Below are 24020 nucleotides of genomic sequence, written 5' to 3'. Positions count from 1 at the left end.
AACCTTAATGTGTAGATGGTTGAAAAGGAAGAAATTTTTGCTGCGACCAAATTTAACAGAATTATGGCCCTTTGTTGATTTTTTCACTATAAACTAAGTAGAAATTTTGTGAACGCAACTCCTCTTAAACCGGATGGCAGATTTTGCTTAAACATCCAGGGATGAACAACCTTAATGTGTAGATGGCAGTAAAGGAAGGAATTTTCGCTGCGATCAAATTTAACAGAATTATGGCCCTTTGTTGATTTTTTCACTATATACCATATAGAAATTTTGTGAACGCAACTCCTTTTAAACTTGATGGCAGATTTTGCCTAAACTTCCAGGGATGAACAACCTTAATGTGTAGATGGAAGTAAAGGACGGAATTTTTGCTGCGGCCAAATTTAACAGAATTATGGCACTTTGTTGATTTTTTCACTTTATACCATACATATGTTGTCAGTGGGGGCATCCTTGTCCTTTGGACACAGTTCTAGTTCTAGTTTGTTCAGTTAGTACATACCTACAGTTATTCTGCTACAGGAATCTTCTAATCACTATGTGAAACTAATTTTTATTTTCTATGTGTTTGTGTTTGTACATAAATTGTTAATAAAATAACCTTTGGTAAAAATGAAAGGTAGAAAATTAAAGCTATGCATACAGGTGCCCATGTCAATATATTAAAACAGAGAAAGGATAACATCCTGAAATTATCAATTTTAAACACTTGATATATATGCAGTTAGTGATATATGAAGGTTAAAAGAGGGACAGTATTTGTTACTGTAAGAGGTATGCATTTAATGTTTAGACACTCACACAACTCAATCTTTATTATATGATATAGACTATTTGAGATTTTTTTAACTTAACATTACAGTTTTCTTTCTACAAGATTATGAATTTCATCCAAGTACCAATGTTAGTAGGATGATATATTTATTATTTAAGGAAACTAGGAATTATTAATGTAATGTACATACATGTGTTTCTTTTTTTGTATATGGATTTAATGTAAAGACTTACAGTTATGATGGATGAGACTTGCATTTAAACTTATAAATGATAAAACATGTATCGATTAGTCTACATGTTATAGATATTTATACCCAGTGTTAGCTGGCTAATAATAGTCTGTATCATAGAGTTTATACAATAGAGTTTTCTTTCTACTAGATTTTGATTTCCATCAATTAGTACCAATGTTAATGTAAATGTTAGGATTTCATATGTATTTAATAGAAACTGGGCACTATTAATGTTATGCGCATACATGTTTATCTTTTAGTATATTGATATGATGAGACTTATAATATTTCTGTATTTAAAGAGCTACCGTTATGACATTATTATTAAAGGAATGATACTTTCATTTAAAGTTATAAATGATAATACATGTATTGATTGAAAATGTCCTTAACTTAGCCGGTGCTAGGGGGCGTGAGAGATGTTGCACTTATTCATTATCTCTCATGTACAGACTCAATCAAACCGAGTCTGCAATTCTTATGTAATTTTGTTGTGATTAATGCTTCCGAGGGATCACTTTGTTTCCAGAATTTTGGATCAAGCAATATAATTAGTTAAGTCTTATCCCTGATTGTCTGCAGCTGTTGGATGTGGCTGGTACTCATTCTACTACTGCTCCGAGAACCTATGGTGTCCCCATGAGGTTCATTTTAGGTCCTCTGTTATGTCTAATATATGTCAATAACATGTCTGCAACCCTTAGCAATAAGCTTTTATTATATGGTGATGACTCGGGTATCCTTGTATCTGGTAAAATAAATCTGAAAAAATTCTCTCTTATGGCATAAGTCGTATAAGATTGGTAAATTGACTATGAACTGTCTTTGCATCTTGGCAAGACAGGGTCTATTCTTTAAACTGGGCCTAGCCTCCAGGTCACATGTAATGGTACTGCTATAAAAAACATCTTTTGTTAAGTATTTAGGTGCAAAACTTGATCAATTTTTTTTTCGCGTCGCCTTTGATGCTTTGCATCAATGCTTTTCTTGTTTCTTCTTAAATTTGTTTGTAATGTACAGAATGAGAAAAAAAAACTAGACATGTTGTATGCGGACATATCCTGTGTTTCATAATTCTGAGTCCTGATTGAGCTTTGTTTCGGATGAAAATGACATATAAATTAATGTAGGTGCCATTGTTATTTTTTAATGTACGCTTGAAAAAAATGTCAGTGTACGAGAATTTCATATATGTTTCAGAAAATGTCATTGTAATTTAATAATGTTATAGAAAATGTCATTGCAGGTCATTTTTTCTAAATTTATTGTCATTGTACTTCACATATGTTAAAGTAATGTCTTTGCACTACATTTAGCTAAAAATTGCATATTAATTCACATGTACTAAAGTTAAAGTGACTCCATGAATTTGTATTACAAGACTGGGCTAGAAATGCTTTTCAAAATTTATGTTCCATTTGATGTAGGTCTAGACTAATACTTTGTATTCCAGCTCATTTGCCAACTTCGTTTTGCTAGAATTGTCTTTTTTTAATTTCGAAAAATGACCTTAAACTGAATAAACATTGCATCGCTTTTCACCTTTACTTGACTAAGAATAGAAAACAAATACGATTTTCAATTTATTTGGATGTATATTACTTAATATTATGTTAAGAAAAATAAGAGAAATTCAAATGTATGATTTTAATGCTTTTGGACGTTCAGTAGAGTTCCTTGTAATTTCATTGTATCTTTCAACACTTCTAGAAGTTAATGTATTGTATTCATTTATACTAAATTAAAATAAATGTGTTTAGACTTTATTTATGCTGATGTAAATGTCATAGCTGCATTTGATTTATAAGGAAGAGAGTTAGATGCCTTTTGAATGACATTTTGTTAATCCCCTTTCGCAAAGCAGGGAGTTGCTTATAGGAATAGCTTCCGTCTGTATTTCCCCCTGTCTGTCCATAAATCCCTCCATATGTCTGACCGTCTGTCCGTACATAACACTTCCCTGTCGCTCCATAACATTTAAACCGCTAAATTTTGTTTTTAAATAACTTGGTACATATGATCACTATTATATGACGATGTGCAGATGCAAAAATTGATTTGGTACCCCCTAGGGCAATGTTGTACGTAAAGGTCAAGTTTTTAAAGTTTGCATTTCAAAACATTTAAACCGCTGCATTGGTTTTAAGATAACTCAAGAAATGAACATCATTAAGACTTGCAGAGCACAACAATTAAGTCACTACCCACAAGGTCAGGGTCACATTCAAAGGTCCAAAGTAAAAAGATAATTATATTTAACATGTCGAGTGATTTTCCAAAGACTTGTGAAATTGTCCAAAATAGCATATATTTCCTATATGGTATTTTACGCTTTATTTATTAACAGTTTCCATCAAATGATGACTGGTAGAAATGATAATAATATTACCGGTGGCATTTTATTAAAGATCACCACACGAATATAATGGTGTCTCTCAAGTATCATCCAACACTATGAAACTCTAACATACTGGCAATCTAGCTCCACGTATCATCTATGAACATCTCCTCAGAGATTGCATAGAGCGAAATAGAATCCCCAAAGAACGTCCAAACGTCAAAGTTGAAAATGTAACAGGCTCAGTTTGATGAAATGTTTTTTTTTATAAATGCTATCTGAACAGCTTAACAAACAAATGTGTTATTAGTTTATGCAATGAATAGGGTCAACAATACAATTTTACAGCAGCTAAAATGTTTCATTTTATTAACGTTACGAAAATTAAGCCAGAAAAAAGTTATAAACTTTAATTATAAAACTAGTTTGGCGTTTTTATGATGAATTTCACGTACATGTAAAATCTTTTCTTGTTGAACACATAAAATTGCAGCATTTTCAATTGGCTTAATATCAGTATCTTTCTAAAATACACTTTGAATTATCCTGATTGGAATTATGTCACATTGCTAAATACTGCATGACAAGCAGTCACAAACATATTTAAAGATGTTAATGATTTTTTTTTTAATTTCTGACTGTTATAAATAAGTACTGGAGCAGAGAGGGAACATTTCATTTACAATTGCCGCCTATCAACAAGCACATTAATTACATACTTTAATAAAGTGTCTTAAATTGATCCCCTTTTGACAACTTTAAGATTTATATTTCTGGTAATATGAACTTTTATGCAAACAATGAAAAAATCGCTGCCGGGGTTAATCATACATTTAATTCATACTGGTAACATTTATTATAGGGTAAATCATATATTTGTTTAGGTGAATCTTTAAAAAAAAACGCACAATAACTTCAAAATCGACAAATAAATAAAATGAACCATTTCTCCTTCAGGTACATGTGATTTTATGGTCGATATGAATCTCGTATTATTTTATTCATCATACAAATCCGAAACATTGTCAATTTGAGAACTTAACACATCGTCCGTGTCTTTTTATTTGCATTGCACAAAAAAGTATAATTTTTTTCAGCATTGCTATGAAAATTCTAAATGTCAAACGAAAGAAGAAAAAATCTTTAAGCATTTTTGCCCATACGATAAACTACCTAAAATACTTTTAACTATCGTCAACAAGTAATGATCGACAAATTATGATGATTGACTGATTAATAAAAGATACAAATGAAATCTATTTTTTACATAATTCTATCAAAGAGAACATTGATTCTTTTAGCTGAAATTCAAATTATTGAGTTACTTTACATTTTACATAACACATTCCTTTATTTAATTTGTTGAATCGAATTGGATATGTAATTCACATTCTAAAATTTCGAAACATAGTCATAGAAATATAGGTAAAATTGCTACAAATTAAATTAACCATTACTTGCTACAGATAACTGTGACTAGAAGAACCAGAAATTTTGCTTTGTTTATAAATTTATTTTAAAAGTGTTTTTTTTTTAAATAAAATAAATCTACATTTTCTTTCTGTTTACAGGAAGACAAGAGAAAGAGAGCGTGTGGCCACCAGGGCCATACGCAATTCCAATGTGTAAATATGGCTGTCCGGAATCACAGTCTCGCGGATGGTCGAAAAGCAATTTAAAGGTCAGGATGGTAGAATTGATTAAAAATTCAGAAAGTGTCTCTTCAGTGTTGGGTAGGAATTGGGACCCCGATTCCTCATACATAAACGATGACTATTTTAAATCGCCGCATGGTCTAGAAAATTGGACGCTTTTTTATTTTTGCGTGAAATTCCGTAATGACACTGCACTTGATAAGGAACAATGGATTTCAGGAAACTACAGCATTTATAAGATCGGATCTTCATGTCCCACGGGTATATATCAATGATTGTATACTGAAAAAACTTTATGTTCTGACAAAAACTGATTCTTGCGTGGGCAATATGAATCAAACTTTCCAATATCTCTCATGAATATATTCAGTCTATTTTGTTTTTGCGATTTTCATATAATTATAATTTTTTTCTAATCTGGCATCAAATATTTTGCGGTTTTATGTTCATATATCACTTCCATCATATTCCATGAATGATACATTTGAGCTGATATATCTGATATACAGTATATCTAATACTATGTATCATGATTTTTTCTAGGATTTGAAGAATCCACTAAAACATTGCCTGTCACTGAATTTGTTTCGCATGGTCAGGTTCCAGATATTGCAGTGAGTGAAAAAGGTTCGTGGGTAAAACTATTCTAAACTTGTTTGTCTGTACTGTTCAAAAGAGCTATTTACTAACCAATTTTGGTAAGAAAATGTTCGTAAAAGTGGATTTGAACAGTATATCATACTTTTGATAGTTTTTAGGATTGCATTATAACAAAATTTGTTAATACATCTTTAAATGGACGAAATATTTAAACTGATTGACGCTGGTTGTGTTAAAAGTACACTATACTTTTGAATTGAATACAGCTTTCTCTCTGTAGGAAAGAAAAGTATGAGCTTCATGATGTTCTTATGGATTAAGAACATGCTGAAAATCGGAACAAAACAGTTTTGAAATAATTTATGATAAAGATATGTAAATTTTAACAACGGTTTCTTGACTTCCATACAAATACTTATTCACTGTTACTGTACTAAATGCTGAAACGCAAACACAAAGCAAGCAAAAGATAACTCCGGTATTTGAACAATGAGTGCCATTTTTTGAAACTGTACCAGGACATTAAAAAAATCTTTTGACAAATAAAACTTGAGATATTGCAGGCTTTATTTGCTGAAGATTGTGCTGGGAGGCGGCGTGGACGGTAGTTTCCTATCATGTGATCACAACTATCGTCGATGTACATGCTTAATCAAACCGATTTACAGTTTTGATGTGTTAGGCTTTCTTTTGTTTTTCTCTTTTTTAGGATCCGTTTAAATGTGTTCTGAAATTTTGTCCGTCGCTTTGTTTTCTTCACATGTTATACTACTATTGTTCAGAATGATTACAAGATAAAATATATAATTTTCTGTATTATTTTAGGGAATTCTGAAATGTTAACTAAAATCCTCCACATTTCAATCTGTAAAAGAAAGAAATTGGCTGACATGGGATACGTTCATACAAATGAAACATTTAGATTGTTGGAGACTGATTTCATTCTTGAAAAGGCAAGGGCTTTTATTTTTATTAGTAATAATTAGAAGTTACTTTAATATCAGAAATCAAATAAATTAAAGGCAAGTTACTAAATAGACATTTGACATATGTTATTTATTATACAAGTATAACATTACACAGTTAAGTTGAAACCTATTTGAACGTAATCTTTATTTACAATTTGCATCATATTCCAACCTGGAAGCACATGACTGTATAATGAAATCGAATTTGTAAAATCTTTTGTACACTTTTGCCATATATCAAATATTGCACTGAACGTGGCTATTTTATATATAAGTCGAATACAATAACCTATATTTTGACAGGAGGCAGATACAAATTGCTCCCAGTTCAACGTAACAACTGTGTCTCAGGGAGCGACTCACTGTTTCTATAACCCAAAAGGTAAGTTATCTTTATTCAAGGTTGAATTCTATCTTAAATATTACTTTCTTCAAATATCGGGTTTCATTTTTATTTGTCAATTAAAGCTATATTCTATAAAATATGTATAAATATTTTGCTGTCCGCCTAATAAAATCAAGCAGTCTACATTTTTTCTAATGGTTGTAAAATCTATCAAATACTGTTAAGAAAATATGACTTTAAAAGGAAAACCCCACGGTGGAACTATAGTTCGTATACAATTTTAACAGCAAAATGAAGACTGTGTATGCGTTACGTCACAGTGTTAGACTTTAGAAATATCAATAGCTGTAAAAAGCGAATGTAGGATGTTCCCATGTAATCAACTTTAACGCTATGCTTTCGCGATAAATATGGCCTTTTGTTATACAAAGGTTTTCAACGAATGAAATTATGAAACTTTTCTTTATATAATACGGAAATATACCGTTAAATTTGGACTGATACTAAAAGGCATAATTGTTGATTTTCTGTTGATGTTCGGATCTCCCATCGGCGGAGTTTCATATGTAAATAGGAAATGTACTCTCAATTTCGCCACAATGATCTATAATGTTTGTATAGAACAGCTTAAGTTAACAGGAATAAGTTTGCAAATCCGGGATTTTCGCAAACTCAGCTACCCTTTCTTAAGTAATTAGAGAATAAATGAAGAGTTCAGTTAACAATGGGTATAAAGTTAAACAAAAACTGGTCTTTAAATTTCACATACCCCTAACAATGAGTGCTGGGGAGACAATCAAAGTTGAGTCCCCATGGGGTTTTATCATTCTCCCACTGGAGGTTTGCTATCCCCCATTCTATAAAAATGGGAGATAAAAATAATGGGGGATTTAGAAAAAAATAAGAATTAAATTTTATGCAAGAAAACTATTATTGTAGTCTTCAAATACTTTATTGTGTAAATAAAAACATAAAAAGTAAAGTTTGGAACCGAATATTAACATATAGAAAAACTTTTACCGTTAAACTTCCGATCCAATATGTAAAACAAAAAAAGATATAGATGAATTCTCCCATAATGTTATTCTCCCATCACGCTCTAATGGGGTATTTCTGCAAGTTAGCCATCATGGGAGATTTCTCCCATTTTAATTTTGGGAGGTTTCCGCACCATTTTAATTTTGGGAGATTTCTCCCATTTACTAAATGGGTTAGTTCAGCCAATGGGAGAATTGCCAAATTCTTTAAATATATTCCTCGAATACTAATAAGTTTATTATAAGTATTATATATTCAACACATGTAAAAATATTAAGAAAAAAAAAATATTTTTCCTCCCACGGTTTTATTCTCCCACTTTAAGAAATGGGGTTTAAACCCCACTAAAGTCCCAGTGGGATACGTAAAAACCCGTGAGAGAACTGAAAAACCCCATGGGAGGTCACACTTTGAACGCTCACCCAGCGTTTAATTATTGCGCTATCTTTGTGTAAACGGTCAATAATCGTTAATTTTTATCCAAATTACTGTTTGATTTAACTTTTTGAATTGAAACTATGTTAAAAAGGGTAGTTGAGTTTGCGAAAATTCCGGATTTGCAAACTTATTCCGGAGGATGTTATAGTCATTTTGTACACAAAACATTTAGTACACAAAATTAAGAACGGGGGTCGCTATCAAACCCATTTTATTAAACAATTATAGCTATTTCTGTTTTGGGGAAACTTATAAAATGCAGCTTTAAAAACAATAAGCATCTTATCAATTTTTATCATTCACATTTAACACACCTTTTATTTCGGAAATTTAATAAACTTCATCATTTCATCATATTAAATCAAATGTCATTTACGAGTTAAAGCTCTAAATCTGAAAGTAAGTGGATTAATCAACGGGCACCTACTATACTGATCATTCGGATAAACTGAAAGAAAAAACTTTAAATTCATAGATCACATCAATTAGTTATAGTCATTTTGGACAGAATATCAAATAATTTTAAAATTTTAAAAGTATAGATAATTGGCATATATCTAAAACTTGCTAAAATCTATATCGAATTTTTCGTGATCGTCCAATTTCAACAATACAAATTCTTGCAAGTGTTTATAAAAAGAAAAATGATATCTTGGTTTTACAATGTTCAATGAACAAATATTTAAAGTTAATTTTATCATTATTCTGATTAATAGCTATTTGGTTGTGATTTAGCAATTTTGTATAGGCCCACTTTCGATTTTCCAGTCTCTGATTGGTCTACCTCTACACTCGATATTAAAATACATATTCCCACATGTGGATATGTTTTTGTTGAAATATCATATATATAATACAAGAAATATGAATAAATTATTTATATTGAATTATATGTCTGCGGTTTTGACACCATGGTAAACTATATCAATGATTCATTTTAGGTCTGTTACTAGGCTAGTAAGCATACATTATTAGGAAGATGAACATTTCATTATGACACAGTACATTTATTTTAATTGTCATTTAAATTAGAATGCATCTGTTTTTCTTATGATTATTAAATATATAAATAATTAATTCAGCCCCAAGAAAAAAACTTTATTTTTTTGTTTGTCATTACGAAGTAGAGTTGAATTTAAATAGGTATAGGTTCATTCTATACATTTTTATTTCAATGGCTGGATTTGTCCCCAATATTTTTCCGCTTAAAGTGTTTCTGTTATCATATTCTTACAAAATGCCAAGACACATGAAATCTATTGAACAGTTTTAACTTTGCACACATGTCTTCATGAAAACACCCAGAAACGTCCTTAATAAAAAGAAAGTTCAAATTATAAATGTATATGTATTTTAAAATCTGACGTTTCCATATTATATCAGAACCATTCATACCATGGATCATGACTGTGGGTTAAATTAATTCCTGTTTTAAAATCTGTTTTGATTTGCCTAATTTTGATATATTATTAACAATTTTTGAGAAAATTATGAGACGCTTAGATCGTGAATGGCGGCTTCGTACAGAAATCAAAGTAGCATAATTATGTTGTTAAATTGCTGGAATATTTAAATGTAAACACACGTATAAATGCTATAAGTATTATATCGTACATTTTGAACATATAAGTATACAAGAAGTGAAGAAGTATGTTATTGAATTATTTTGAAAAACTACTACTAGTATTATATGTCAGCATTACATTGCGAGATACAATATGATTTAGAATTTTGCTAAGGTTAAATTAACATAGAATCTACTGTTTTGACACATTAGTCTCCAAAACAGTTGTCGTTGATATCGCGAGTTGTTTGATTGCTATGATAAATCTTACTTTTTTTTACATTTGTCCTTAGGAAGTGACCATGGCGGCCATAGTCCTGAGTGGTAAATTGTTCGCCAAAAAACGCCACAAATCGGTGTTAAATATCCGATAAACATGGCTCAGACCAATACATTTTTCGATTCTAACAGGACAAAATAAAGAAGGTCACTGACGCTATTTTTCAAGCGAATATTATTTACTCTGCCGATTTTACTATTTGATTGTTCTTGTCTGAATCCTACTGTCGCTGAATTATAAAAACAATATTTATTTAATCAAATTTTCAACAGACTAAATTGTATTTTTTTCGCATCGATGCTTTATCCCCAATCGATCAAGAGTTGCATACTTCTATACAAGCTGGTTTTATATCTCGACCAACGTTTAGTCTAACAAAAGATTCTTTAAATAATAATTATATTAACGGATATGAATAAAATCGTCTGTGAGAAGATTTGAAACCATTATATGAACGATTCAAATGTTTGTTCTTTCTTTTTTAATTGTTAACAGTCCAAAGCATTGACTATGAAACTGCAACAGGTATGTATTCTTATACATCTTCTTTAAAGTATTTTCAGTAAAACATGAAATTAAAAATTGTCATCCATATATAAAGCACCATTATTAAATGTTGAATATTAATTAGTTCTCTTTTGAACAATTATTTTCAGAGTACTGAAAGTTTACCTTTGCAATCATTTATTTCATCAAATTTGTATGTACAGTATTTTGATGAACGACTTTTTTTACAAAATACATAATTCAGACATTCAAATTCAAATGAATACAAAACGATGTACAAAATGATATACTGGAGAATACTGTAACGGTAATTATGAACAAAAATAAAGACACCATTAAGATCCAGAATTGAAATCATTTATAAATTTCATTTTAAATTTGCCTAGCGTAGCCTTTTTTTTTTTTTTTTAAATTTCAGAGCTGATTCTTAATCAACGAACCCTCTACAAACTGCATCAAGGTAAGATTTAACTTCATGTCTTGAAGACATACATGATATACATTTGCAGGCGTTATTACATGTGTAACGGTCCTTATAAGTATGTATTGCTGAACTTTTATCTATTCTAAGATAGTCACGAACTTATTAAATTATCAAATGCAGTAAAATTACTCATGTTCTTCTTCTAGAAGTTTGTCATTTTATAGGCATATTTAACTAAATCTCAGATAGAAAACTGTATGCAAAGTGTTGTTTGATTTATTTCAGATAATGATTTTGAATGGTATTTCATTGACTGTAAGCGTTCACTTGAGATAGTTATGATTGACATCAAGTCTTCACATTTGGTGAGAATGTTTTATATATACTATCTATAGCCAATGTAATATGTCTAAATACCTGTTTTATCTGACAAGGCCCACACTTTTTTGTTAGCCGACCGACTTTAAAATTCGTTATAACCCCTTTTATTGATGATGAATTGATAGAAATTATATTGGGCAAGTTCGTTAGTACCGAATTCTCCTTTACAAGTTTAATAACTCATAGAAACATAGCTACCAATATATTTTTCAAGCCTGTAGTAATACATACCGTTTATTAATGCAAACTATTTAAACAGTTATTTAAAACTTCATTAAAAAGTGCACACATGACATTAAACTATTGCATAAATGCCGTAACAACGATGAAGAAAGCGACCCATATCAACCGGCTTAACCGATGTCGAAGCACTCTCCTCAACAATCGATACGCTTCAAGTGGTGTTATCAAAAAAATTATCGAAAATTGTTCTTGGATTATAACCCGGTCAGTTCTCTGTTGAATTCAATTGTGGCGGGCATCAGTCTTTTGTTTGACTTAACCTTTCGTCCTTATAACTCCTATTTTAGCTGTAGAAGTAGGCAAAGTCCAGAGGGTAAATCGCGAATTAGGCAAGTACAGTAGTAGTTGAATATTACAAATTGAATCCCTATATGGAGAGTGTTTGCAGTGTGTGCTTGGAAGTGTGGCATGGTGTCACCCGATCGATTTTGATTGCTAGAAGAGTTCCAGTCGTTTTTTGTTTATTCTCCAAGAGGGAGAGTATATAGACGCTACATTGTTAGTCTGTTCTTCCTTCCGTCCGTGCATCCTTTCATCCGCCCGTCCTTTTTCGACCAGCGAATAACTTAAAATACATTAACAAGATATAATTTAAAGTGAATTGGTTCATAATGGAATGTCTGTTACAAGTATTCAATGAATAATTACATTGATAGTATTTATTCTCTCACATATAGCAAGAAACCACGAAGTAATTATACTGTGTTTTCGTTGGCATTTGTGAGATGCATGATCTGAAATAATATTTACGTAAATAGCAGATAATTAAATGTTCTAGGACAAAATATTATTATTCACCATCAATGTTCATACCAAATAATTTAGAATAATATATATATATTTCAAATCAGAAAATATATATATTTTAAATTAGGCAATTAATATAAACATATTCAAATGATAATTTGTATATTTTTTTATAAATATTTGAAATACTTCTGGAAAATGTGCTTAGTTTCGACCAATTCATTTTAAACATTACAAAGTGATAGAAACATTGAGAGAAAATGCAGTGCTTAAGAAAATTAACTATACTTTGCTTAACTCTTTAGTAAGGTGAGTTTACGTCATTTCCTTTGTTATTTATCATATCAACTGAAGAAGCTTAATTAAGCAAAACATGTTTTGATAAACTGTGTTGGTATATATATCTTGTCATCAAATAATATTTTGCTTAAACTGCACATAGTTATAGAGACTAGTCAGAACAATTGCAGTATTAACAAAAAAAAAAAGAACAACTGTAACATTATTTTTAATTTAGCTCCCTTTATGATGAAACATAAATATACTTGCCAATTTGTTTAACTAGAAAGGTATTGTTAAAATGTTATAAACACATCAAACAGTGATAGAAAACAGGGAGAGGGTGACTGTTGTCCAAGATCTTTATTCAATATGATATTTTATCACTTCTCTATAATGCTAGTTACACTTTTGGTTATAATTCATAGCCTTAATTAATTGGTCGATGTCTTTCAAGCGTGATGGAAACCTACCTTGGATGGCCTTCTTACTGAAGCGACATTGGTCAAGATCAAGGGCAATGTCGCTTATAAACAACTTTGATCACACATCATCCGTTGAATTACTTATGCCATTCATATTTAGAAAGTAGATACTTTAGGAAGTCCTCTTACTTTATGAAGTTATCGAACAGTACGACACTTAGGTCAAGGTCCCCGATGCTAAAAACATTTTAATACGTTTGCGTATTAAAAATAGCCTTTATCAATTGACTGGTGTCTTACTTATTTAGTTGTCATAAACTTGTTTTTCGTTTTTGTTCCGGCTCAAAATAGGGAACGAATGGCTAATCTTAAGTTATCTTCACGTGTTGTTAATTTATGTTTTTTTTTATAAATAAAACCATCATACGAGGCATGTACCGCGCGTGTTATTTTGAGTTTATCTATATGAATACTGTGAACGGTTGATGTCGAAAATATCACAAAATGTTAACCTGTGATCAGCGTTTATTCACTCCTTTAGCAGGTCGTAAAATAATAATAATAATTAAAAACAACAACAATTTGTAAAATAAATTAATGACCAGTGTTTTGAAATTCATAGTATCTTAATGAATTAAACATTTATTAGTCTGTCGATTGCATGACTTTTTGAGTGCTGGAATGTTTTCCTTCAGGAAAATATCTATTTCAAGTGTTTTATCAGTGATGTACCTGGGAATTTAGGGGAATCTGCAGTTTGTAACACAGAAACCACCACTCTTCCAGGAAAACTATATCTAAGGTAATTGTTTCGCATACCTTATTGATGCTGTTATAAGATGAAATATGTGCTTACCTTTGAATGAGAGATCGTAAGATCTGTTGAAATATCTAAAATACGCTTCTGAACTATTTTGTTCAAATCTATTTTCGTAGAATACGGAGTATATTTTTAATTGACCTCTTAAATTGCAGGAGAACACAAGGTCGGTTTTTTACATTTGCATTGAAGGCAAGCATAGCAGGCGACATGTCATTTCAGGTCTTCATATCGAGTATAGAAGCACGTAAGTAAACTTTATGAAGCTTAAAATAACCAACTCTGAAGAATATTGTTTGTGAATGATTCACCATTGATAACTTCGAATATTAAATTCGATAGAAATATTAATTTATTAAGTAGTTCAACATTTAAACTAAAAAAAAACATTCATAAAGTTGGTGACTTATTTTGATTACTTATGAATCCATTTTCTAACAAATTTCATAGGTTAACATTTGAATATTCTAATATGGGAATGAATTATTTAATTAAATTTTACGAATTTCTGCCTAATTCATTTAGAGTTTTTAGAAGCTTTAGCCGTATTGAAACAATCTGGAATCCGTTCCTGGGACCAACCAGTACAAAAATGAGCTTAAAATTTCTTACTAACAGACACAATGGCTTGCCACTTGCGAGATTTGACCCATGCATTTTTACGTTGGTGTGTTAACCTCTCTAATGCCGCCAATGAGTTATTTGTTTACGTGTTTCAATTACTGTCTGAAAAGATTTTGGCAATATGATATACTAGGACCAAAACACATTAAAGCAAACTGTTTACTTCTAGTATAATATGGAACACATGCGTTATCCAAGCACTTAATATCACTTTGCAATCAGTACTCCATTTTCAATGATCTTTCATTAATTATACAGTACAAATCATTAACTGTGCCCGTGGCAAACCTTTTAACAAAATGTTTTGTTTTTGTTTGTACACGAGTATGTATTTGTTTTTGTAATACTTCTAATGCTTTGTCTGTAGAAAATGGTGAGCCATGTTTTGAAAGTATTGAAATAGACAACAAACATGTACCAAACAGTCAGATCACTGTTTCTTCTGGAACCACAACACAAATACCTACAAATACAAACACTATTTTTACTGGTTGGATTCATGATGCTACAGATCTGACACCTTGGATTTTGGTTTGTATAATTAATGTAAAAAGTATTCCCTCATAAAAGGAATAAAACGATAATGCATTGAGCAATACTTTAAACAGGAAGATAGTATTTTTATTGCATCTACTTACTAACATGTTCAAACATTTTCAATTTGGAATCATTGAGATACCATTCTTCCTGCTGCTTAACTTTACTTGAAAAAATCTATTTCTTATCTCCTTACATTTAAGTAAAATTAAAAGTAATGAGAAATGATGACTATATTGTTGTCAATATATTATCCTTTACTTTAAAGTGTATGTCCAGATTTTGTTGGCAACTTAATACCTCTATTAAATACTTTTTCCTTTACTATTTACAACTTATTGTAGTCTGTCTGTGAAACTAGTCTTTCTGTAAAATAAAAGGATAAAATAGTTTTGTCATACTAGTTTATAACATGTAGGGAAAATTTACGTATGAATGAATTGTTATAAATATGTTCTCTATGGAATACAATCTTTTTCCAGTTTTGAAAATAAGGAGGTGATTGGTCCAATATATCACAAATATCTTTAGAAAATTTAAGATTTGTGAAGATGTTATAATCCTTACTTCATAATTTTAGTGATTTTAATTCAAATGAGCTTATAAGAGCGTGATGTGAATGAGATTCAAATACGTCACAACTATTTAAACAAACTATACACATTTCATATTAGTTCATCGCAGTACTTTTTTCAAACGGAAGACAATAAGAAATCATTTTTGCGGTTGAATGCACACATTTCATAACTATAAGCACAATTCAGGGAATCGCTTCTTTTGACTCAGTTGTCTAAAGTGTGTAAGTGGAAGGAAATGGTTTGAACAATTAGTATTTTACTGATGCACTTGCAACATTCTTCTGCGACTCAAAAATGTTCTGAAGAATATATACATGTACGTGTTGTTCAGATACCTTATTTGAAAATTAAAAATAATTCTGACACATGTCAACACTTTCAGTACACATAATCTTTATCAATTTAGATTGATTTAATTGATGTAACAACCATAGAAGGAGTTAGTGTCCACGTTTCGAAAGACTGTGACATGCGGACCACTTTCAGTTTATATTTCGGCAACAATAAGGATACATTACAGTTATACAAGGTCATGGTATGCTCGTTTGTGTAAACATATTTTAAAAAGTAACAACTGAACATCAGTATTCATATTTTATTCATTGTAAATGTTCCAGATAAACTTTAATAGTAGTGCTTATTTATTTATTTCTTAATTTATTTAACTATTTATTTCTTAAATGTTTGTCAATATTTTAAATTGTATTTCAAATGCTGTATGACGCCTTAATGATAAGAATTCTATAAGACTTGTCTTTCATTCTCATCCTTTTCCATTGAGTAAAAATGTTTTGTTTATTATGTTTTTATATGTACATTATATATACTTCCGGGAATAAATATGTTTAAACCAAACGTGTGTTTCACCTGAAACATCAAAAGTATTTTTGCGTGTAAATTGTGAAATAGTTAAAAAGTTATTGAATATCAAGAAAGCTAGAAACGCGATAGTTTTGCTTGTCAGAAATGTCAAAGTAACAATAGAATACACAACGACACAACATATCGGAAGAATTATAAAGAATGTAATGTTATGTCAAGTGTTGTATTTTTACATTGTTAGGTTATAATATAAGGTTACTTAAATCAATTGTGTCTATAATTCCTTTTCAAAATTTCCCGCGATAAACTGTTCCAGAAGGGTATCAAGGGTAAGTGATTACCACCGTATGAACTAATATGTCTACCAATGAAGGTAATCTGATTGCATTTATTTTAAAACAGGACAATGCGGTAAATGTGTATCTAAGGTTACATAATTGTTCTTGGTGTTCAACTAGGAGAAAACTGTCTCTGAAAGTAATAAAAGTCAAAAACACTTCTCGGGTGAATTAAAGTGTACCACAGTTCTTATTGTAACTGCAGTTTGTACATTACAACACACATATACCCATTAACTTTATGTTTAGCCATACTTTTATAGTTTCAGAAATTTTCATTGCATTTCTAATGGTTTATCTCAGTATAAATTTAGACATTGTTTTTAAACGTTATAAATCAGCCACTTTGCATTATTAAAACTAAACCAATTGTCCAAAAGAATGTTGATATACATGTATGTACTATGATCTAGAAAAATAAAGCCAAAGATATTTCGAAAAACACAAACTGGTGATTCATTATTTCAGGAATTTAGAACATTCCAATATGAAAACTGGTGGGATATAGATCAAGTGTTCATTCTGCCGAGACCAATCAATGGGAGATACGCAAAATTCAAACATTCACTTGAAAAGCCAACACGCAGATCAAGATGTCTTAATTTCAAATTTTTTGGCTGTAAACTGACACGTAAGTTGACAATTTAGGCAGTTGAATATATGTTTGTATCATGTTTACTATTAATGGATTGTGACAAAAATATCGATTAAAGATATACTTTACGTGTACCCAATTCGAAACATGTTTATATTCTGTTTAAATTTCCTAGTAAATCTTGACTCAATATAATGTGTTTTCTAAAATTACAAATATATTTGCTATGATTATTTTTTAATCTTGTAGATTTACAACTCTTATTTAACAGGTATAACTGACATCCACAACAACAAATCATCTGAAATGATGCCTCTTGAATATGAATTGCTATCTGGAGATTCAACTGTCTTGAATACAAATCTTACGAGATGTCTTGAACTTTGCAGTATTCAAAACAATTGCAGTGTTGCCAGTTATAATATATCGTCAAACAAATATGACCAACCCTACTTTTATGAACCGGATTATGAATACTACACTGACTATTATGTATTTGATAACGAACTATATTTATCGAAAAGGGAACCAATTGGATCCATCGAACCAGTTGGACTTTGTAATCACTACAAAAATAGTCCGTTTGGATTATGGAAAAGTAAGAAGATAACCGATGATGGGCATTGTTTTGCCAAACTACAAAACATTGGTTTGTTAACATTTCTTAATAAAGTATTTTTCAACAGTACAGGTCAGTGTTTCTTATGCTTGTGTGACATATTTATTAAGAGATTATAGCTTCTGGCAAAATTCAGATGTAACATAGATACATCAGCATGTGGTATCAGTGTTATGATAATCAAAACTGTATTATAACTTAAGTGGTATCACAATTAATTTGTGTATATTATAGATCTTAGTTAATGATTTAAACCATAAGTCTTATGAATGTTAAAGTTATCAAGACAATTTAAATTAATGTTTCCTAACAACTTCTTCCCATTATTGAGGTAAGTTTAGTATAAATGTAATCTACGTTTCATTTAAAAATATACTATCTATGGATTGATCAGAATATACTGTATGAAATTTCTGATTAACATTGCGCACAATTTAAAAAGTTTGCTCAAGTCGCGGTCAAAATTTTCTCTTTCTCGATTGCTTGATTCCGGCTTCTTTCCATAAGGTTATGAAAACAAATACTGAAACTAATGTTCACAATTAAATGTAATACACCGGGCATTTACGCTTTGCTATACTTGTCTTAAGCTTGTCTTTATGATGCAATGACAATTCCTGAGAAACCCTATCAATAAGGCATATGAGCCTCTATATAAGCTTTTATTTAGGCTAGGTTTGTTTTACGTTACACAGGCATTGTGGTGTCGTTCCCGAGAGCTAAACGCAAAGATGGATTGTACTTTGGTCACGTACAATACGTGAGTACAGACTCCATTATTACGTCCTTAAGTTACCCCTTCAGGACAATTTTGGACAGTGATCTACAATGGATTGTGAACTTCAAACCACATCAATTTGCCAAATTGGTTTTCACAAACGTCTCTTTATCAGAGGTATACATTTATTTTTATGAAATATTGTGCTTTCTATGATGCGGAAAGCCCTTATCATTTAATAACACGCATAAAGTGTTTCATATATCAACAAGATCTTGTTTTTTACTTTGTAACTAATGAGTAAACGCAGGTATATTTTACCGTTAATTAGATACGAATTAATTAATGTTGTTCAACCTATTTTCAAAGTGTTCGGAGTGTTTCCGAATGCCTCGTCCGCCATTTTTGTTAATCTCTTATCAGTGTTATTGTTTAAACGTTTTTTAAACGTGATGATTTATCAAAATGGATATTGAAGAGTAAGTTTTTTGTTAAAGATCCTGTATGTTTTGTGATTGATATTGTTACTATGTGTATACCACACTTGCAAAAAGTTATATATGTATATAATTATATAACTATGCACATAAAACAATTTTCAAACATCGAAGAATATGTAAAATGTGTACTGCAAATATTTGTGCTCATTATATTTAATCAATAAATTACATGCATTCATTTCTTATGGAAAATTTGACTTAGAATTTATAGAAAATAAAATTCAAATTACCTCCCTTTATTTACATGAAATGTTAAATTGGGTAATATCTTTATAAATAATGCTTACTGGAACTTACAATATTGACAAATCTTAATTTGAGCATCATATTTATGAAATAAAACCATGAAAAAATTGTGTTACAGGATCATTAATGATCGTCTCTTCAGTTCTTTTCAAAAATTATAACATTCATTTATTGATTTTATGCATCATATTTCTACCGAAGGCGTAATTAGGACACTAGAATGTTGCGTTTTCCAGCAACAGTCTAAATTGTGTAGAAGTGCTTTTATTAAATGCTTTTCACCAGCTTCCTGAGATCAATTTATGGCTCAAATATAAAACTATTCCAGGGTATACAAAATGTCGGAGTCAACTAACTAATGAATTTTCTCAAACATATAAGCCTAGGACATATATTTGTTATTGATTTAAATCTGATATCAATTCCACTTATAAACACAGAAGCATTACAGCCCTCGCGGGGCCGCATCTCAGCTTTACGCATTTAATCACTATAACTTAAACCCTAAATATAATGTATAAAGACATACTTATACTTTTCCGTTTTCAATTGAAACATTCTTTTTTCGAAGTATGCAACTTTAAACAAATTGATTTTATTCATTGATTTTGTTTATTTGGAACTTGAAATAACTCATTTTTAACGTTTAATAAATTGACGTCTAAGACGAAAAGCCAGGACTAAAGTTATTTAGATTGGCTAAAGCCCATCTCACACAGAACACACGGCTTATACGGTTTACCACCCGGTTAACCGTACATACAACCGAACTAACCGTGAGTTTAATCGAGCTACACTCGGGCCATTCGAGTGTATCCGTGCAAGCCGTGTATGATTTTTAAAACTTTTAAAAAACTAGCACGGATGTAATGTCCATGTATGATCGTATAAACGACCGTACAAGACCGCAAGAGACCGTGTGAGATCGTAAGAGACCGTATATACAAACCGTATTTGAAGTCCATTTCACGAGTGAGCCCAATCGTGTTAAGATCGTAATACTATATAAATCGTATGGAATCGTAAGAGACCGTCCCCAGGTCCTACATCCAACACCCGATTAACATCCGAAGGGCACACGATCACGGTACGATTCATTCGAGTGCACACACGGTTTCATATGATCGTCATACGACCAGTACGGTTCAAGTACGAATCATACATGGCAGACACGGTGTAGTACGGGTATACACGGTTTCACATGGCCTCGTAAAGTCTCACACGGCCTCTTCATCAGCATAAACTGTACAACGAATACCACAACTACAGTAGGGTGAACGTTTCAGTTTACACGTAAAACACACGCTCTGGAAACAACGATCGCACGTTACACGATATACGAACGAACGTTACATGCACGCTTTACCAAACATAATACGCAGACGCACGCAAAACGATATACGCTAAACGAAATACGCTAAACGATATACGCACGCTAAAACGCACGCAAAATAAAAACGTTTCTAAACGTTTAATAAAATATCCTTATCATATAAGTCTTTAACAACTTAATTAGCTAGATCGTTTAGCGTTTTGATTAAATGATAGCTAGACATGTATTTTAAACGGGTTTATGTTTCAACAAATGATTTTTTTCAAATTATAAGCTATCATGCGCTAATATTGAAAAAAAAATTCAACGGGTTCGTTTTTATGCGCATTTCTGAAAAAGTACTTTGCTTTAGCCCAGGAATCTCTAGATAGACATATATTACGTCGACACCGCTTTCGGCGTAAATAAAAAGAATGGTAGAAACTTAAGCAAATTAGCGATCAAATTATCGAGTCAAATACACAGAAACGAACGGAATTAATATGACATTTTTAAACAAAAGGAAAACAAACATTGCAGACCGGCAGCCCAACACATTTTCAAGAGAATGTCTAAATCTATGTGTGAATAACGTGCGTCGATGTACGGTGTTCATGGAACTTCATCATAGGGTCACAAACTAGATCGAATGTTAGAGTTAACAACAATAAATTTATGTTATTTATAGAAAAGATTTTACTTGAAATAAAAGAACTGTCAAATATTATCATATAAAGTTTACCATCATTTCGCTTAGACTATATGTTCTAAACTAATGACAGACGCAGACGCACGCTATTAAAACGTTCTGGACCAAACGATAAACGGACGCATAAGCACGCTAAACGATAGCAAACGCACGCTCTCAAACGCACGATAAACGAAAAAAGATACACGGAAAACGATAAACGTTAAACGCTTGTAAACGATGCACGCTTGAGAAAGCGTTTCATCAAACGCACGTTGCACGATATACGCACGCACGTTACACGAAAAAAGGACGCACGATAAACGCTTTTTTTGACAACCGAAACGTTCACCCTACAGAAAAATCTGCTGCAACCCTCAATTGCTAGATCCACCAAGAGTACTTGCTGAATCATACTAGAATGTATCCAAAGAAGAAGGTTCCCGCGCACAGAAGGAATGCAACAAGGGCCATCAAGGCCCGCCGACCACTCTAACCTTCTGACCCTGCCGAGCCTGATGAGCAGGGGGACCCTCCAATGTCTATCCGTCTTATCATGATTTCTAGTTGCCTTATCCTGCCATCTGTTGTATCTGGCATTGCTTCATATAACCAATATTCACATATATAGGTGTTCTTCGTTGGAAGTTCGAACATTTATGAAGCCAAGCCATCATAATGGGTCAATCTATATCAAATTATACACGAATATGTGATTATCCGAGCATAACTCGAACAAAAGTCGGCGGGACACTATGTAAACCCTGTGAAAGTTGAGTAAATCGAGTAAAAGTTGTGGTAAATCGTACCAGTCCGTACTAGACTGTTCTCTCAACCTTGCAGCAATCATATGTATTCGGATGCCTTGCTTGTTCGAGTATATCCGTCCTTTATTCGTACATGCTCGTGTTTCATTCGAGTCTATCTCGTGCTAGCTAATCCCAAGGCACGGTTGGAGCTAAATACCGTTTGGAACCGTGTGCCCAACCGTGTTTTGTGTGAGACGGGCTTAACATAGTTTTACTGACTACTGCAGTAATAAAGCTTAATAAATGTCTGATTATTCTAGTTCTCCAGACGATAATGAGTATAAAACTTTACTGGTTCAGTTACATTAGACAAATCAGAATGGAATTTATTTGTTGCTGGGAAATAATAAATTATTTTTCCCCATTCATGCTTCTGATCGTTAGGACAGACTTTAATCATTAAAGAAATTAATGCTATTTGCTCTTCGTACGGCTTTTATTGTTAAGAGTTTGTATGCAACTGCGTTATGGAAGATTAAATTAAAAAACTGGAAACAAAGTGATCCATCGGAAGCATTAATCACAACAAAATTACAAGAGAATTGCGGACTCGGTTTGATTGAGTCTGTACATGAGGGATACTGAATACGTGCAACATCCCTCACGCTCCTTGCACCGGCATGAGCGGTACTCAATTCTCAACACTCAAAAGTGCTGGCATCAATGATTCCGAAGGACTAGAAAAATATAACAACACTTAAGTGTAGTAGGTCATTTCAAATGGGAAGACACATATCAATATGTTGAAATAGCCATTTTATTTAATCATGTCAGTCATGTTAACCAAAACAGAATTAATGTTAGGAAAATTGCAGACCAGATACTGAAAAAAGAATTAGGTTAATATGTTGTCAATTACTAAGAAATAAATATCAGCAGAAATCCCTCATAATAATGATGTTAAGGACATTGCTAGATTATCACTGCAAATCTTTGCAACATGTTGGATTAAAGACAAGGTTGAATAAGATTATCTAGAGTGTTCAAGCCCTTGTTGACTTAATGATAGCTATGAGCAACTTAAAGGAAATGTGAAAATTAATGAAAATATCTTTGATATATTTCTTTAAAGAAACAAGCAATTATCATAGTATTGCAAGCAATCCATAAGTCCCCTACCAGTTAGAACCCCATCAACATTCTGAAGGGCCATTGGCCATTCACTAATGTTTCAATTTTTCTCTATTTTAAGTAAATTTGTTGGAAAAGTTCTTTAAAAGTGATCGCAGGAAACAGTTTTTAGGAACAGACAGACAGACGGACTGAAGGACACTCTAAAGTTAATATCTGAAACATCCCTGTTACCAAAATATAACAATTTTTAAAAGCAGAATTCTTAAAGAGGAGAGAACTCTTGAATTAAAGATGCAATTTTATAAACAAAATTCAGCTCTTTTTGAGTAATCACAAATATTGTTATATTTGCCATGTTTTAAGCATATTTGTTGCCAAGGCAACCAATATCTTTTCAAAATAGGAAGAAAAGATAAGACATGCATAATCTCCAGACTGCCATCTACCCGTATGTCAAGTTTCATAAAAATATTTCCAGTACGTTTTGTGTTATC

At 31.6% G+C, this 24020-nt stretch overlaps 1 protein-coding gene across 1 annotated transcript in view; it reads left to right on the top strand.

The window, feature by feature from the left end:
* Window positions 1–18424, top strand: part of LOC132757886 (uncharacterized) — a 33838-nt gene extending 15414 nt beyond the window's left edge. The window contains exons 3-15 of the mRNA XM_060749381.1: window positions 4923–5267; window positions 5550–5633; window positions 6432–6559; window positions 6878–6956; window positions 10736–10765; window positions 11166–11207; window positions 11457–11536; window positions 13942–14048; window positions 14222–14313; window positions 15058–15221; window positions 16212–16340; window positions 17434–17596; window positions 18414–18424. Coding sequence (XP_060605364.1) covers window positions 4923–5267; window positions 5550–5633; window positions 6432–6559; window positions 6878–6956; window positions 10736–10765; window positions 11166–11207; window positions 11457–11536; window positions 13942–14048; window positions 14222–14313; window positions 15058–15221; window positions 16212–16340; window positions 17434–17596; window positions 18414–18424 — 1454 coding nt within the window. The remainder of the gene's footprint in view (window positions 1–4922; window positions 5268–5549; window positions 5634–6431; window positions 6560–6877; window positions 6957–10735; window positions 10766–11165; window positions 11208–11456; window positions 11537–13941; window positions 14049–14221; window positions 14314–15057; window positions 15222–16211; window positions 16341–17433; window positions 17597–18413) is intronic.
* Window positions 18425–24020: the final 5596 nt, after the last annotated feature.

Source organism: Ruditapes philippinarum, unplaced genomic scaffold (assembly GCF_026571515.1).
Source record: "Ruditapes philippinarum isolate M1 unplaced genomic scaffold, ASM2657151v2 ctg3085_1_1_1_1, whole genome shotgun sequence".
NCBI classification, from domain to species: domain Eukaryota; kingdom Metazoa; phylum Mollusca; class Bivalvia; order Venerida; family Veneridae; genus Ruditapes; species Ruditapes philippinarum.
The sequence above is the reverse complement of the archived record's forward strand: the minus strand, read 5'-3'. Positions and strand labels throughout refer to the sequence as shown.